The sequence below is a fragment of the Nilaparvata lugens genome, chromosome 5 (genome assembly GCF_014356525.2).
Source record: "Nilaparvata lugens isolate BPH chromosome 5, ASM1435652v1, whole genome shotgun sequence".
NCBI classification, from domain to species: Eukaryota; Metazoa; Arthropoda; class Insecta; order Hemiptera; family Delphacidae; genus Nilaparvata; species Nilaparvata lugens.
Window position 1 is genome coordinate 50993136 of NC_052508.1, and position 17979 is coordinate 51011114.

The 17979-nt window shown below is 33.0% G+C and overlaps 1 protein-coding gene across 4 annotated transcripts in view; it reads left to right on the top strand.

Annotated features, from left to right (window-relative positions):
- Nucleotides 1–384: 384 nt before the first annotated feature.
- LOC111045200 (protein bric-a-brac 2) overlaps nucleotides 385–17979 on the top strand; it is a 31715-nt gene continuing 14120 nt past the window's right edge. For 2 of the 4 annotated variants that reach the window (XM_022330543.2, XM_039428633.1), the window contains exons 1-6: nucleotides 385–547; nucleotides 8976–9138; nucleotides 13525–13689; nucleotides 14180–14373; nucleotides 15254–15398; nucleotides 17628–17840. In XM_022330543.2, the coding sequence (XP_022186235.1) occupies nucleotides 9001–9138; nucleotides 13525–13689; nucleotides 14180–14373; nucleotides 15254–15398; nucleotides 17628–17840 (855 nt within the window). In that variant the 5' untranslated portion in view covers nucleotides 385–547; nucleotides 8976–9000. Of the gene's footprint in view, nucleotides 548–4411; nucleotides 4566–8975; nucleotides 9139–13524; nucleotides 13690–14179; nucleotides 14374–15253; nucleotides 15399–17627; nucleotides 17841–17979 lie in introns of those variants that run through there. The other 2 variants (XM_022330540.2, XM_022330542.2) reach the window with 1 other exon arrangement.

Here is a 17979-nt window from a genome sequence, read left to right on the forward strand (position 1 = left end):
AAGCTAAAAAACAAGTTTTTTATTTTATAAAAACAGCAATCTACAGTTACGGCGTTATAATAATTAAAATTTTAACAAAAAATTAATCGAAATGCGTCAGATTATTTATGAAGAACTGATAGAGTGATAGGTGGATGGTATTTGAAATAGCAACGCAACCGGCAAGACGCCGGCCGGCTTGTTTCGGAGTCGGCCATATTGAATTGGGGCTTGTGGCAATCAATAGAGCCAGACAGAGTGCTGTTTGCCTTGGTGTGAGCGTGTCCGGCACTAGGGAAAGCAACACGCACTGCCAGGCTGCTATGGCATTCTGCCGGGGAGCAGATTCCGTTTTGTGAGCGGAACACCACGATCCGGCTGCGACCAGAAAGCCAGCACAAAGGAGACAAGAGAATGGCACAAGGAATCGACGATGAACGACGGTGAAAGGTCTACTCGAGAGAACTAGTGGAATGAAGAAGTAGGATTCACAACAAAATAGCTTATCATCGACTCTGTTTTGTACAAACTGTTATTCCTTCTGTTCTGTGTACGCTTCTTAGCCCAAGTAAGTATCTACATTCTAGCAGAATAATAATTATTGTTTCCTTTCATGTCTGCCATGTTGAAGTTTTAAAACGTCATGCAAAGAAAATGAAGAAGAGGATTGATTTGGGATGGAATAGTGCTCTGCATGATGTGTGTGTGCATGCTTACTCCCTCGCCCATCCCCAAATATTCACAAAATCAAAATAAACAACATTCTCCAACCATATTTTTTACAAAAATGGCAAATAATAACCGATAATAAATACTGTACATAGATGTGTAGAATAATTTGACATAATATTGTAATGGAGTCAGGCCCAGGGCCAGTTCTCTTTTCTGTTTACATCGTCTACTGCTTTGAAGTCTCCTGTCTTCCTTTTTCTCCCTTCTATTATAAAACAGCAGACGATTCTATGGTCTCTTGTCATTCCTTTTTACCCAAGTCTACCCTCACTTGGTGACCCTTGAGAGCCAGTCTAAATTTTTGGGATGGTCTGTTGTATGGTACGGTAATGATGAAGAATAATTTTTTGAAATGGGATGTCAAACTTGAACTTGCAATAAAATTGAATTTTATCAACCGTTATGAAAACAATTTTAAATTTTATTGTAACTGTTATTAAATTTTTTGTTTGAACTTGGAAAAAAATATTGACAAATTTTCTTTTAAATGGACTTGGATTTGTGTTTGAGAATACAATGCAAATGGAAAGTTCTATCTGAATTTCATTTTTTTTTATTATGTACAATTATAAAAAATGCTTGAATAAATACCGTAGCCTACTGTATCTGAATATAAAAATTAACTTGTTACATACTAATTTGAAAAAACTAAGTTGATGTTGACCCGATTAATTGTTCTGTGTGTTTCTTTTCTAGGTGATAGGCGTACTAGAGACTTGAAATTCATGAGAAAAATTTTACCAATATATTGAATTGATCTAATTTATCATAACAATTGTAATTATGATGAGAATGGATTGCTTAGAATCTTTTTGAAATTTAGTTTCAATTTCAATATTGATAACAAGATTTTGACAGCTCTTTTTGTAGATACAGTAGTCATGTAAACATTTTTATATGAAGTTTGAAGTTTTTCCTTTGCGAAAATCCATGAAGACAATTCATGAAATTCAAGAAAATTTGTAAAATTCGTGCAGAACGAATGATGATAATTTATATTTTTTATTGAGTAAATTCTGTGTCTCAAGTCCATTTTTTATTAGTATGTGTAGTATCATTTTAAATTTTGAGCAAATTAAGAAAGTTGAGATTCGTACAGTAACCACAAAAATTTGGTGACTATGCCAATCCTTTAATCATTTGGTATTCTTGCTATATTGTTTGAAACAACTTGAATTTATAGCCTATTCTAGGATAGTTACATGATTGTACCAAAATCATGTCCTCAATTCCTCCTTCTACATCCATGACCAGTTAACTGGATAAATGGCGTCAACAATTATGAAATGATTACAAATACTGGACCGGTATGAATACAAAAATCCAAACAAAATCAACAATATTCTTAAAAGCTTTGAAAATGTTGAATTCGCTATGACAAATTTAGAACAAGAAACTTATTTCCATCTGGCTATTGCTATATGACACAAGCTGGAACTGAGAAATCGATCGATTTTATTATTGTAGAACAACTCTCATTTCTAACATTTCCTACCTTTGATGTTTTTGTGTTTTATTTGAGGTAGATAGAATATGCAATATATAAGAATAATATAATAAGAATATGCTGTTGATGCAATATGTTGATGGACAGGTACTTTGAAATGAGTGTTCTTCCTCCTCTAGTTTCACTGATAAGCCCTACCGTACTCTTTTCTGAGTTCATTTACCTTGTCAAGTTGACTATGAACATTCAACAGCCAAAACAATGAATTCCATATTAAAATGTTACTCTCATCTCTCTCAGACCACATGACTTTTCATTCACTCCTCCTTTACATAACTGAAAATATATCATTAAAACATGCATGAAGAACGAGATCGTTATTAATTATTATTGAATTTCAATGTCTATTAATTAAACGAAATACCAATTAATGTGTGATCAAATAATCTGAGAACATGCAAATATTAACAATAAAGAAAGTAGCTACAGTACTGAGTACAACATGTTTATTTCCAATTTCTATTGTGCAGTTGTAGGTCGATTGGGTAATAGCTTAATTAAACATGTCATGTAATAACATATAAAACGTGTACCTTGATGTTTTTTTTAATAAAAGTGGTAGCCCTATATAAAAAATTCAATATCTTCAGTAACAACGTTTGTAGACTGTCTAGTAACTAATCTTTCTACAGTATGACAATACATTGTATTTTTATATCAATTTGTTTAGTATATTGTTCATATGATAATTGTTGATCATTTTGTTATGTTATTCTATTCTTCAACTGTAATAGTCTAAAAAGAGTTACATGTTAGTCTACCAGTGGGTGAATCTTGAATAATTTGAAAATATAAGTGTAAGGACACATTATTGACCTTTACTATTTCATGCATCTTGGTTGATCAAGATATTCAATATTCAACATTGCAATCCCTTGAAATTTCAAAGTATTTCACGATCTTATCGTGACCCAATCAGTGTTGCCGATTTGGTGCCTCCGTAGCTATGAATGTCACGATGAGTTTATGTTTATTTCATGCAGTACTACAGCTACAGTAACTACGAATACGACTTCTTCTATATGACTGACAAGTGAATCTTTTCAAAATAAGAATCATTAGACAATACAAGCGGTACATGGAAATTATTCTCACCAGTTTATTGACCCAGTAGTTTGAAATTTCAAGTACTACAATGTTTCTCTATTGCATTTTTGATTGTGATTCCAATCAAGTTTCAACTTCTAAGTTACTTTGAATAGTAAAATTTGAATAGTATTAGCGGGGCTGATATTGTAGATGATATCCTTAACTAGATTCAATCATGAAACTCTCAATAGGGAATATAAATGAGTGAAGGTTTTGGTAGGATTCGACCTCATTAAATTTTGTTAAAAACCTATTATATTATATTTGCAATGCGATTAACAAAACTTGAATTGTCAAGTTTTTTGCAAAACTTCAATTGGTAGATTATAACTGCAAACCAGTTTTAATGTAGAATTAATAAAGTTTTTAAAACTACAGCTCAACAATTTTTCATGGTTCCAAAACAATAATACAGTTATAATGTGATAGAAATGATTCGTAAAAAAACCTATTGTTTTTAAAAATATTATCTTGAATTTTAATTCCTATACAATTTTTTGATTGATAGTTCCATCAATTGCTTTTGTTTTGTTAGTTTCACTATTTGTTTTTCAATGGGAAACTGTTGAAAATTGTTTGGATCGAGTATTGTATTGGTAAAATCTTGACGAACCTTGGAGGGAAATTTTCGTCGATAGAATGAAACTCTCGCTCAATTTCCAGCAATTTTCTTCAGTTGTGTTGAGAATTTGAAACGAAAGGAAAAAATCTGCGAGACCAAAGAGAAGGCGGATGAGTGAGAGGTGTTCCCCCAACCCCCACACCTCCTTGATGATATCTTGATGACTGTGTTATAGAAAAGTATGTAGTAGAAAGGCTTTGTGAAGAGGAAAAGAAGTGAAATGATTTTTATGGAGAAAGGAGAGAGAAAAGAGAAAGTATGACGGTGAATGGAGAAGAGAAAGCAGAGAGCTGCTAAATTGGATGGAGAATGGAGTGTATAGTGAGCCTGGGAGAGCGAGTGAGAGGGAGAAGTCGAAAGCAAGGCGGAAAGTATCTGTTCATCTTTTTCTCGACGCTTTCCTTCTGTAGTTGTTGTTCTCGGAGAGTGTAGGCGCTCGCGCTCTCTTCTCAGTTAGCTCTCGTCTCTTTGGTCTGACGTTTCTGTTTGCAAACAGTGCCCGCCGGGTGCCTAGACCCTGTCCCTGTAGTGCTGCATCTATTGTCGTGCCTGTTCTGTGGTCGGTTCAGTGTGTCATCTACATGTTTTCTGTCGATCACCTGTCTTGATGAGGAGTAAACGATTCATAAGAGATCGGTAAATAAGTCATATTTTGCTACCAGCTTATTGATTTATCTGTGCTCCACTTTTGTATTATCTGTTGATCATGTCATCTGTTCACAAGGCTGAATAGGTGTAAATGATTAATAATAAGAATACAAGATTGGTAAAGTTAATATTGTACATGAAAATCTTGTTCTATCAGTTTATTGATTTTTCTTGTGGTTCACTTTTGTATACTCCGTACTATCATTCTTTGTTTATCTTTGGTTAACAAGACCAAGGTGTAATAGTAAGTTTCAGGTGATAATGATTCGAAAATTCTGTAGTTTGGTAAATATGTCAAATCTTGATATCAGTTATTGATTTTTGTTAACCACTTTTGAGTTATTTGTGGAACATATTATTCTATTAACTGTAGTTCACAAATCTCATAAGAAATTAGCAAATATGTCAAACCTTGTCATCAGTTTATTGATTTATTTTTTGCACCACTTGTTTACAAGTGAATTAAACCAATACCACTTATTTATTATTTAAACATTTTTGAGACACTAGTTTCAGTTTCTACAAAATATCAATTTATATTGAACTGAGTTTATAATCAAATTAATAAATATCAGTTATCATTAAATTAGTGAAGTAGGTAGTTATTGTGTTGTTGGATGTTGTATAGATATATGTTGTAGGATGTTATTGTGTTGTAGGTAGTTATTGTGATGTAAAAAAACATCTTATTATAGAATTTTTAACTGTGAGTGCAGATGTGGAAAACTTGTACCGTATACTTTGTATTATGACAATAAATCTCTGTTAAGTTGGGTTTACATTAAAGTTATTAACAAAATGTTAATAACTTAATCCTTATACATTCTATTAGATTGAACATAACTTATCATACACATGATAAACATAAATATGTGTTTGTCAAGTTCCGTTCAATCTAATAGAATCAACTGGTCCTCGTTTCATGTGTATGATAAGTTATGTTCAATCTAATAGAATCTATGAGGATTAAGTTATTAACATTAACGCAGCTTTAGGTAAAGCTTAATGATGGTGTAACAACTGAAACTAGCTTTTCAAACAAGTTAAGTGGTTGTGCCAAATTTGAATAGTTTTATGTAGATATCTACCACAACCAACATCACCTTCAACACAGACAGTGTTAATAAGGTGTAGAAGATTGGATATTCATGATAAGAGATTGCCAATTTTTGTACTATAACTTTGCGAAGATGCTGTATTATTATTTTTGGTTTATACCTGCAGTTTACCTTGCGTTTGTTACCTATACCTCTGTTACATAGAAGAGTGGGTACCCAAGTACCTAAAATAGTAGTGTATCAAATACTCTATTACCCAAACTATAGGTAAACCACTTACTACATAGGTTATATGAAAGTGAACCTATAATTATAAGAGTTCATGACAGATTGACACAGGTACAGATTGACAGATTGAAGAGTGGGTACCCAGGTACTTAGAAGTTAGAAGAGTAGTGCATCTAATACTCTATTACCTAAACTATAGGTAAACCAATTACTACATAGTTTATATATATGAAAGTGAACCTATAATTATATAAGTTCATGACAGATTGACACAGGTACAGATTGACAGATTGAAGAGTGGGTACCCAGGTACTTAGAAGTTAGAAGAGTAGTGCATCTAATACTCTATTACCTAAACTATAGGTAAACCAATTACTACATAGTTTATATATATGAAAGTGAACCTATAATTATATAAGTTCATGACAGATTGACACAGGTACAGATTGACAGATTGAAGAGTGGGTACCCAGGTACCTAGAAGAGTAGTGCATCTAATACTCTATTACCTAAACTATAGGTAAACCAATTACTACATAGTTCATATGAAAGTGAACCTATTATTATAAGAGTTCATGACAGATTGACACAGGTACAGATTGAAGAGTGGGTACCCAGGTACCTAGAAGCTAGAAGAGTAGTGCATCTAATACTCTATTACCTAAACTATAGGTAAACCAATTACTACAGTTTATATATGAAACTGGACCTTTAAATTATAAGAGTTCATGACAGATTGACTCAAGTAAATGTTTCATATTTGACATTTAAATTTGTAGAATTGATCGTTTTTATTGAATTGGTTCATTGAAGTTATGTTGCCCCAGTTAATTGAATTATTGATATACTTACAATCTGTGTGATTGAACATCATTCTCAATCACTTACCACTAATAAAGAATACTATTAATGAATATATTCATTGATGTTGTATTAATGAAGCTGAATCACAGTGTTAGATCATGATGAATTCAGGTACAGAATATTGCTTTTCGTCAAGTTTTTTAAAACGATTCAATCATACTATTTTTTGCATAAACTTACTCTCCAAAACACTTGTTATACATTTAGAAGGAATATTATTGTTTTAACTTCCCGTGAACTTTTCTTCTTCATTTATATTTATCATTTTAGAGCTCTATTGTCGTTGAAGAATGATAGGAGGAAAATGTATTCACAATAGAAATTATATCAATAGTAATGGATAGTGCAATTGCATTGCATAGGTGAAAGGATCCATGAACCTTCTAAACTTGAAAACCAAGACCAGGCTAATTAGTGATATTAGAGATAGCTTTTGCAACTTCTGAACCATTAAAAGTTAGGCGAGGTTGAGGTCTCATATGCTCGGATCAAGGGTAATCGCCAAATAATAATATAACAGCATGAGGAAGCAAATCGTGATTGTTATAAACATCAACATTTTATTCTTCATATGCTGAACCAGTTGTATCTAATGCTCAACAACGTTTAGTTTTACAGTTGAATATTCACCTAGGTACTATTATTGTCAATACCTCATATACCACATATTGAAAATATGTTTCAAGTAGTTACCAATAACTAGTGACAGTCATATTCATTAACTAATCATACAAATCATAACTAATAAAAATCACAACTAATCAAACAATCATAACTACTAATCATTAACTAATCATACAGCTAGCAACAATTATTGTATAACTCGCAAGGTATACACTGATACTAATATTGCTTCTTTAAAGTAGGAAAGATCATTCTCCCAGTTACTGTATCCATTAAAAGCAAATGGGAAGTAGTTGGTTAGATTTTCAACAGAAAATCTGTCATAATTTTGATGAAATTATAATGTTATGAAATTGAAAATTGTTGAGATTTAAATTATTTTTATTGAATTCTAGCAACCATCCCAACCAACATAAGCTTGTTGAGTTATCTCCTCAAACTTACTTTTGAGTCTACCTGTGAGCGTATATGACCATGACATCAAAACACAACTTACAGTTCAATATCAGGTTTCTTATGTTTATGGATTCGTACATCCTCTATGATGCTTCTAAAGAAAGAAAGAAAGATGGTAATTAACAATTTAATTTGAAATTGAACGGATTTGTATTATTTGAGAAACATGCAACACGTTGGATACCGTATTCATTTAATTATAAAACTAAACCTATAACACAATTAAAAAAAATCATCCAAAATATTATTTTTTATTATTCATCACTTCTATTCCTTCTAGTCCAAATTGATATTCATTGATAATATTAATGGGAATATTGTTTTTGAATGTATTTAAATACATTTGAGGGATTTTTGCAGCCTAAATAGATTAATTTTTTATTCAAATTCTAGGATCTGAACCCTAAGATTACATTTCTTTAATATTTTGTGTGCAGAATAGCACTCATATAGAACACAAACATTTGTAAACCCAAACTATCTATGCCCTATGTTTGGATCTTCAACTCTACCGCATTTCGTTGTTTTGCAATGTACTTTAGAATATTTGAATGTGATTTAGTGTATCATTTCCTATTCATTGATGTAAATTGATTAATTGCTTTGTTTGGGTGTTTGTTACAATGTATTACATTTCTAGATTTCTCCGATGGTAATTAATGTTTCGTGTGCAGAAGAGAAAAAAAGAGCACACATATAGACCACAAACTTTTAGAACCTAAACTATCTAAATGTTTGGATCTTTCAACTCTAACACATCTCGTAGTTTTGCAATACATTTTATAATATTTTTAAGCATTTGTTAGTGTAGTTCAGTATTAGAATCCCTATTTCTGGAAGTAAATAGATTGGGTGTTTTAGGAGAGAAATTCAAAACATCAGTTTTAAACATTTATTCACAAAAAATTATGCCTTTAATGTTTGGATCTTCCAACTCTACCGCATCTCGTAGTTTTGCAATACATTTTATAATATTGCTTGGACTGTTGTATAAATTAGAATTGGAACCGTTTTGGGCTTATAAGCCTGTGGTACTTTTCTGTAAGTTGTGTAATTCTGAATGATTAAATAAATAATAAATATTTGAATGCATTTGTTTGTGTGGTTCAGTATAATATTTCCAATGTATCCAATTTATTTATGAATGAGATTTGTTTGGGTGTTTTAGGAGAGAGGAGGACTGGCTGTCGGAGATGGCGGGCCAGCACTATTGCTTGCGCTGGAACAACTACCAGTCGAACATGACCTCGGTCTTCCATCATCTGCTGCGAACCGAGGCTTTCGTCGACGTCACTCTCGCCTGTAACGAGGAGTCCCTCAAAGCTCACAAGGTAAATACTATCTTGCATTCACTACACTAGAGTACCACCACAGAGATAAGACAGATAGCATAATTAAAATTTTCAATATTTTCATATTATTACAGTATTTTCAAGTTATCAGTAATGGTTTAGTGATATATTGCTATTTAATTTGGTTTTCAACTTATCAAAATTCTAAATTCCTAGTTTATATAATATATTTTGGACTTAGAATTGGACAATTATAAAGTGATAAATATAACCTATTTTTGAACAATTTCTATCTAAATTTGGGAAAGGAACAGTTTTGGGCTTCAAGCCTGCTTTTCATAGTTGAGAATTATATTGTAAATATCAATGTATATATAAATAAATGAATAATAACATATCCCATGGTAAATCCCACCAATCCACAATAACTATCAATACTAACATGTTTATGAATCTTGTACCGTAGGCCTATTCACTATAATAGAATATCACCATAGAGATAAATTAGCATTAGAAGATATCCCATGGTAAATCAAACCAATCCACAATAACTCTCATTACTAACCTTTTTCAAATCTTGTATTAAAGTACCACCATAGTGAAAAGATAGCATAATAAGATATCCCATGGTAAATCCAATCAACCCATCATAACTCTCAATACTAACATTTTTCAAATATTTCATTCACAAACTTGAAAGAAGGCCTACCACCATAGAGAAAAGATAGCATAATAAGATATCCCATGGTATAGGTCGTTTATGTTCCAACTTTCAAGCCGATTTTTTGTCAAGTGAATCCGATTACAGTCCATCATTACTGTATTGGCCGGGTGAAAATGTAAGAACCTCACAGTGTGAGAGAGAGAGACTACCAGCGTCTCATAGCTTCATGACAAAAAACTACTAGGACTATTGGTGTGAGAATAGTGAAGAAATTTGTAACATGAACGCCTTACCATGGGATATCTTCTTAGCTATCTTTTCTCTATGGTACCACAAACTTGGACTTATGTTTAGTTTGTGGAATATTAATTAGATCAATCTGATCTGAATATTAGATTAGAAATCTGTAAATCTGAGAAGTTTCAATAATAAAATTTCTGACTTTACCACTGCATAGTTCTACAGACCTCGACTATAGTTTAGTATTATGACTATAATTCAATAATCATCATAAAAATCTGTAAGTCTCAATACAAACATTCTTCATGTTCTTTACTACATTAGAATCCCAAAAACTCAGACTAATTATTATTGATTGAAAAGGGGGCCAACTAACTGAATTAGCCGGGCTATCAGGAATATGGGTATCTATTATAAATATGAAAATATGTGTATTACTACTATTATTTTGTAATAATTGTAATCCGTTCTAAAGTTCCTTTATTTCTCAGTAATTGTATGCTTTTAGTATTAGTAGCCTACCACAGTTCAATGAATAAAACCTGTAAAAAGATGTACTTGTAACTGCTCTTTGCATTGCGAAGTATGGGTTTCATATCAGTTGAATGTGACATAGATCTGGGGTTACTTTTGTTGATTCTGTTTCACTGCCACAGCGATTTCAGAACAATGCAATAATGATAACCAAAAGTTGACTATTGTGAATTTGGCCAAGTAAATTCATCAAATTGAATCTTTTCTGTCAGTAGCCTGTGGTTTTCTTTATTAATCTTGAAAATCATGATTATTTTCCAATTTTTATTTTACCAAATCTAGCCTGTAATAACTAATATTGTTGATGAGTAGAAAAAATAGTGATTGTATTCTCAATTGAAAACCTGCAGTTCCCAGCTCAATTTTACTAGATTTGTTTTGAGGTCTTGTTCAGAAGAGAAATCGGGACGCTGTTGAAGTAGAAAAATAATACTGAGAAGGAAAGAGAGAGAAAATCGATAGAAAGAAGAGGATGGTAGAGGAAGATGTAAAGAAAAGAACATGAAAGAGCTTTGGAATATAACAGAGTTTGAAAATAAAAAATGAGGGGAAGAGAGAGGAAGATGTAGAGATAAGTTGAACGAGAATGAGCGAGAGAGAGAAAATGAGAAGAGTTTTGGATGAAAAAACGAGGACAGATAGCAGATAGGAAGGTGGCTTGAAAAGAGGATCAATAAAGAGCGAGGGGAGAAAAAAGAGGGGAGTTTGAAAAGAAAAAAGATGAGATAGGTTAGACAAGATGATGGAATGAAAGGAGACGAAGAACGAGCGAGAGACGAAAAAAGATGATTGCGTTTCAGAGGAAAAAGATTAGAGAGTGTGTGTGTGTTTGTGTGTGAGAGAATTGAGAGGAAGAGGGAGTGAAAAAGAGATTTGAAACGAGTGAGAGGAGAACAGAGAGAAAGCGAGCGCATAAAGAAAGACAGGAAACTTCTGCTAGCTGGAGGAAAACAAGCGGTAAACTATAATGATGAATGAGAGGAAAAAACAATGAGAAAGAAAAAGAGGAGATTATGGTAAGAACAGGAAATGTGGATGAAGGGAAGGGGAAGTGAGACAGAAGAGGAGAAACGACGACAAAAGGAAGGGAAACTACTTTTTCTTCAAGATGGGTTGGAGAATAGAGGATGTGATATTTCAAGAAGGAAGGATGAGAAGAAGAAGAAGAAGAAGAAGAAGAAGAAGAAGAAGAAGAAGAAGAAGAAGAAGAAGAAGAAGAAGAAGAAGAAGAAGAAGAAGAAGAAGAAGAAGAAGAAGAAGAAGAAGAAGAAGAAGAAGAAGAAGAAGAAGAAGCTCTTGAGTAGAAACTGAGGTCGCTGAGTTTTTTTTCCGTAGAACATTTTCTTCTTCTGGCGACCAAGTATCTAAATGATGATTATTTGTGAAGGGTTTTCTCCCATGCATAATAACATTGTAAATTCTGTTACATTGTGAATTTGAAATACTGTAGTTTATTCGAAGGAAATTATTCACTACGCTCTTCCATTTTGATTATTTTCTTCATCATCGTTTTTATGGCCATCTCTTTCGCCTTCCATCATCATCTTAGTTGCTCAGCTTGTCTTTTCTTTTACGTCTGCTTCATCATCTTGTTCGTTCTTCATATTATTTTTTTCATAGTCTCTCATTTTTCATCATCATTATCAAGCCCTGGAGCACATTTTCCAATTCTCTATCCTTCTCTTTAGGATGTCAGCAGACTTCATTTCTAAAGTAATAATTACTCTTTGTTTTAAGTTATCTTTTTGAAACTAGGTTTTCTTCCATTCACAATACTCTATCAGTCATCATTATAGTTACTGGGTTCAAGTTATGAGATGAAGTTATATTACAATCGTAAAATAGAACTGAAAGTTTATTTTAAGAGTAGAATTTGAGTTTCTTAATTTCAATATAATCTTAGTTTTTTGTAAACTACATTAAATATCCAAACTTATCAAACATCTGTAATCAGTTTATTCATAGTTTACGATAAATGTGATATTTAGTTCTAAGGATCAATTCTGGGGCCTTTCTCTTAATAATTTACATGAATGACTCAGCAGTTGATATAGAGGGCGAGATACCACATGTTATATGCATACAGACGACGTATGTTTGAATATGAACACTGATCTCAACTTGTGTGAAGCCAAGTTGGAACTAATGTATGATTGGTGTAATGCCAACAACCTATCTCTTAATCAAGATAAGACACAAAACCTTTCTGTATCATATTGTAAAATGATTGCAGTGCACTCAATAACATTTTTAGGTGTAGGCCTATTTATCTAGAGTTATTTGAAATGGAATAGCTACAATTTCAAAAGTTACCAGAGGTATTTTCATGATAAGGAAGTTGAAGGAAATAGTATAAATGAAAATATTATAAAATGTATATTTTAACTGTCATCTACTTTATGATACTATATTATGGGCGAATTATTCTCAATCCCTATTTGTTTAAAAAAGAGCTATTAGAATAATTTGTATTATACCTCCTCTGACTCACTGTGAACTTTGTTCATTAGATTGGGATCATGATCTTGTCTTGTAAATTATTTTCATATTCAATTTTATGATTTTGTAAGTCAAACCTACATATTCTCGACTCGCAATAAATAATCAAATATGTTAGGAATAAATATCCTACTGCTCTCAGAGAGTGAGCTACATTTTTAATTGACTGACAATGAATTTAAATAGAGAATTAAGACGCTTTTAATAAAAGAGTGTTTTTATAATGTGACTGAATATTTAATTGTGATTGTGACGTGGATTGTTTGTAATTGTTGATGTTGCATTGTAATGTGTTGTCTCTTATTGAAGTTTGTTGTTTATTTTGTAATATTTTGACGGCCGATACAAATTGTAAAATATTTGTATGTGACAATAAAATATCTCAATTTAATGTAGCTATTTAATAAGGATTATCTTTAAAATAGAATATTTGTTTACCAAAAAAAGTAAATTTCTTACTTGAGTTGTTTTCTTTTGTTTGCTTATAGGTTGTCCTATCGGCATGTTCGTCTTACTTCCAAAAGCTTCTGATGGAGAATCCATGCAAGCATCCGACCATTATAATGCCCCAAGATGTTTGCTTCAGCGATCTTAAATTCATTATAGAATTTGTCTATCGTGGAGAGATTGACGTCTCACAGGCTGAACTGCAGGTATGTAATTAGTTCACATTGTTTATACATAGATCTGACATGAATGGAATAGAAATTGGAAAAGAGATTGAGTCAACGATATTAATATCAAGGTTGGATATGACTACATATTATCCATATGAAAAAAGTAAATGAAGTCTCGAGAATGAATATGATTTCTGATCTATTTAAAGCTCTACTGAATCCTCACTTTTGTTAATTCCGATTTCGATCAGCCAGGTAACTATTTTTTTCTTGCAATGAAGTTCTTCTATTTCTTTAGAAATATTGTTTTGTTAGGTAAACAATGCCTGATTTGCTAAGAAATCTCTTGAAGTTCTTGAAGTGTTTTCCAAGTTAGTGATTGTTTCATGACATGAAACATTAAAAAAATAGTTAGTTTGTTTCTGACATATATTATTTTTTCTATATAAAATCTTACAGATCCGTATGCTCAATAGTAGAAAATTTCCCGTGGTTTGAAAGTGATGATTTATTGTTGTTTGCACAGTCACTGTTGAAAACAGCCGACCAGCTGAAGATCAAAGGCCTTTGCGAGGTACCCGATGGTGAGGGCGGGGGCAGTAGCGGTGGTGGAGGCGGTAGCAGTGGAGGTGGTGACGCGGTTTGCGCCGAGGTGACTCCGCTGCCTCCAGAGACTCCGCACACGCGTCGCTTCACTGCCAAGCTGCGCAGCGCTCACAGGTAAATATCGATTTATTGGATAAAGATTTTTGACCTCTGGTATATCGATATTTTTGTATCGATATCTCGCTATTTCTCTACCAATACTTTTCTGTAATCAATATGCTGCCTGCTATTATTTACAAAAGACCGATTTATCGATATCCTTGAAATTTTACCATACAGGACGGCGCAAAAGTCACTGGACAGTTGGTTAAAACAAGCGTAGATTTATTTAATACTATTGTTATCTTAATGATTTTTATTTACACTTATTTTTCAAGTTCAAATTGTTTTCCGTTTTCATGAATTCATCTTTGAAGTCTTTCTGGAATAGCCTACTGTTACATACTCTATGCTACGGCATAGTGGGGGATCACTGTCCAAATCATAGAATGCTTTCTTTGCGCCACTCTATAGAAAACACATCGAAATATCAATAATATCGATTGTTAGGCTCCGAAATATTGGGCTTTAGTAAGTTGGTTAAAACATTATTTTTATCGTGGTATTTGAGTGAAAATGTTAAATTTTCAAAAATTCGTGTAATTTGGTGTCTTCAACCATTATTGTTTTATGTTTAGTGTTTGAAACGCTTATCAGTAAGAGGGATTTCAAATGCTACTCGTTAGTTATTTTGGACTCAAAATTATATGTTTATCAAAAAATTTACCTGAAATAAGCTCTGAAGTTTTCATTAATTCTGGTATAAATCAATTTTGAGTGAATGCCTGTTGCATTGTTTCCATTTTTGATGCATGGATACATGAATATTGGTGTGGTATTGATCTTTGACCTTCGAGTTAATTGAATTTTACTGCCATCGATGTGTTGTTTGTGATGTCTATCGAGTATAACGGTATATCGATTTTGTTAACATTTGAATTGTGTACACTTTCAGACACGGCAACAGCCACAGCGATCACTCGAGTGGCGGCCACAAGCAGAGGAGATACGAGGCGCGGCGACAGATCTACCGCGAGAGTCGCCAGATGATGAGTCACCACCATCATCACAACCACAACCAGGACACCAACAGATCACAGGTAACCTCACATCCTTTCATTCCAATACAGTGATTTGCGTCCTCTCCTGCACGCACAGTATAATTAATTATAAAGTTACCTTAGTCATAGGGAAAAGTTAGCATGAGAAGATATCCAATGGCATTGGTCGTTTATGTTCCAAATTTCACGCCAATTTTGTGTTAACTCAAGCCTATTACTGTCGACTACTGTCTTTTATTTCTGTATTAGCCGGATGAGAGTGTAAGAACTGCACAGTATGAAAGACTACAAGCATCACATAGCTTCACGAAAAAGAACTACTAGGATTATAGGCTTGAGTTAACATTAAAATTTGAACCATAAACAACCTAATCCATGAGACCTGGATTGTATCTATGGTCTATGAATAAATAAATAGACATCTTCTTTTGCTGTTGTATGATGATTAAATTTTCTATGATATCGTGTTTTCAATTTCTTCGTAGTCTTGAGGTGCGTACAGATTTACGCGCCGCGAACATGAGCAATTCACTTTTAATCAGCTGATGCCAAGCTTTTTATATCTGTATCTTACCATTTATGTAAAAATACAGATATAGTCAGCTGATTAAAAGTGAATTGCTCATGTTAGCGGCGCGTATATCTGTACGCACCTTTACATTATCATTATTGTAAATCAATCATGCTTGGAATCAAGTAGTTTTAATAGCAGTTTTTAGAAATGCAATAAACTGATTCTATTACTACTAGTCTTGTCAGTAGCATGTTGAAGTGCGTATATACTTATGCGCCACGAATACGCCCATTTCGCATTACATCAGCTGATGTTCAGATATGATAAGCATAGGATCAGCTCATGAAATGCGCGTGTTCGTCACATAAGTCTGTACTCTTGATGCGATTCTCATGTAGTCTTTACTCCTAATGTGATTTTACCGCACTCTGTTTTCATTTAATCTCTACAGGAACTCTATAGGTCAGGTTTTGTGATTTCCAGGCTTTCTTTATTATTGTTTAATACTGTACAAACGATTTAAAAATAAAAAAATCAGTTCAAATTATTTTGAAAATCAAACGAGATGTGAGAACATGTTATCAGAATGTGAGAACATTGTTATTCTATTATTATTATTATTATTATTATTCCAGAGAACAGTGTTATTCTCTGATTCTATTCTTATTCATTTTTAGGGTTGTGTGGCAGAGAGGACCTGGAGTCCTAATTCCGCCCTAAATAAAGGCGATAAATCAATTCTGTACGTCTATTTTAGATGTTTCCATTCTAACACAATCCAAGCTCTGTTAAGTTATGGTATCTCCAGCTGATCACTAGGATACAATGCTTTATGTGGCATTTGCTTCTAAATATTCTGTTTTAATTAAAAAAAAAGGACTTATTGTTAATTCCACTCTACTATAATCAACTTACAGGACTGCAATCTCGTATTGAAAATCAATACACATTCTCCTGTACTGGGTTGGTTTCAACACGAAACTTATGTCTAGGAAGTTGATTAATAAAGTGTAATTCCAATATAATGAAAGATTTTCAATTATGGAGTATTTTCACGATATCAATATGTAGGTGCTCAAATTGTAATAAACTTTAATAATTGAGATAAAATATTTTGGTAGCTCATTATTTTCATTCATAGTCATAAACCGATTTGGCAACATTGGGGGGATAAAAAAGGATAGAGCTATCTGTGTTGTCTAATGAGAGACAAGGATAGCATCACCAATGTTCAAGAGCTGACATGATAACGTGAATCTCACTATAATAGTACCTTTGACTACTCTCATGATAATTCCGTATCCCACTACGTTTACAATCATACTACTCTTAACAACCATTTCCGAAACTTAAACTAAGTTCAGATTAAAAATGTATTTATTCCAATCTACAAAACTTACACAAAATCATTAAAGTATAGGCTATTCCAATTTACAAAAATTACACCAACTCAATCGAGTATATTACAATTTACAAAAATTGAACCAAATCATTAAAGTTTATTCCAATTTACAAAAATTACACCAAATCATTAAAGTATATCCAAATTTACAAAAATTATACCAAATCATTAAAGTACTTGATAGTGTTGATTTAAATTCCGATTTATCAGGTACTACTAAGAACGCTTTGGTCCAATTATTCCTATGTTGAGATGATTGTTATGTTTCTGAGTGATGAAAAGGGCTCAAGGGTTTTTGTAAAGTTTGTTACTGAATAGGTTTGACTGTATAATGAATGACTGTGGTTTTCAGAGCGGTGCCGGTGGAGACGACGGCCAACAGCCGGACTGCATCACAGTGGGGACGTCGACAGCCGACGACAAGTCACTGGTGATGCTGGAGGGCAGGAGTGGCGGAGGCTCTTCCCACCTGCAGCAGCTGCACCCGGCCAACGGGGACCAGCACTCGCGCATCATGATGACCAGTCCTGCGCCCATCATGTCCACGCACTCCACTACCACTCAGGTATATTCATAATCTATAACTATCGAAGTGGAAGGCAATCAGTGAATGATTGGTAATAATATTCTAAATCGATCTTTCCCTCATAATCTTTACTTTATTGTTTCTAATATTTATATTCTCCAATGATTATAATTCAATA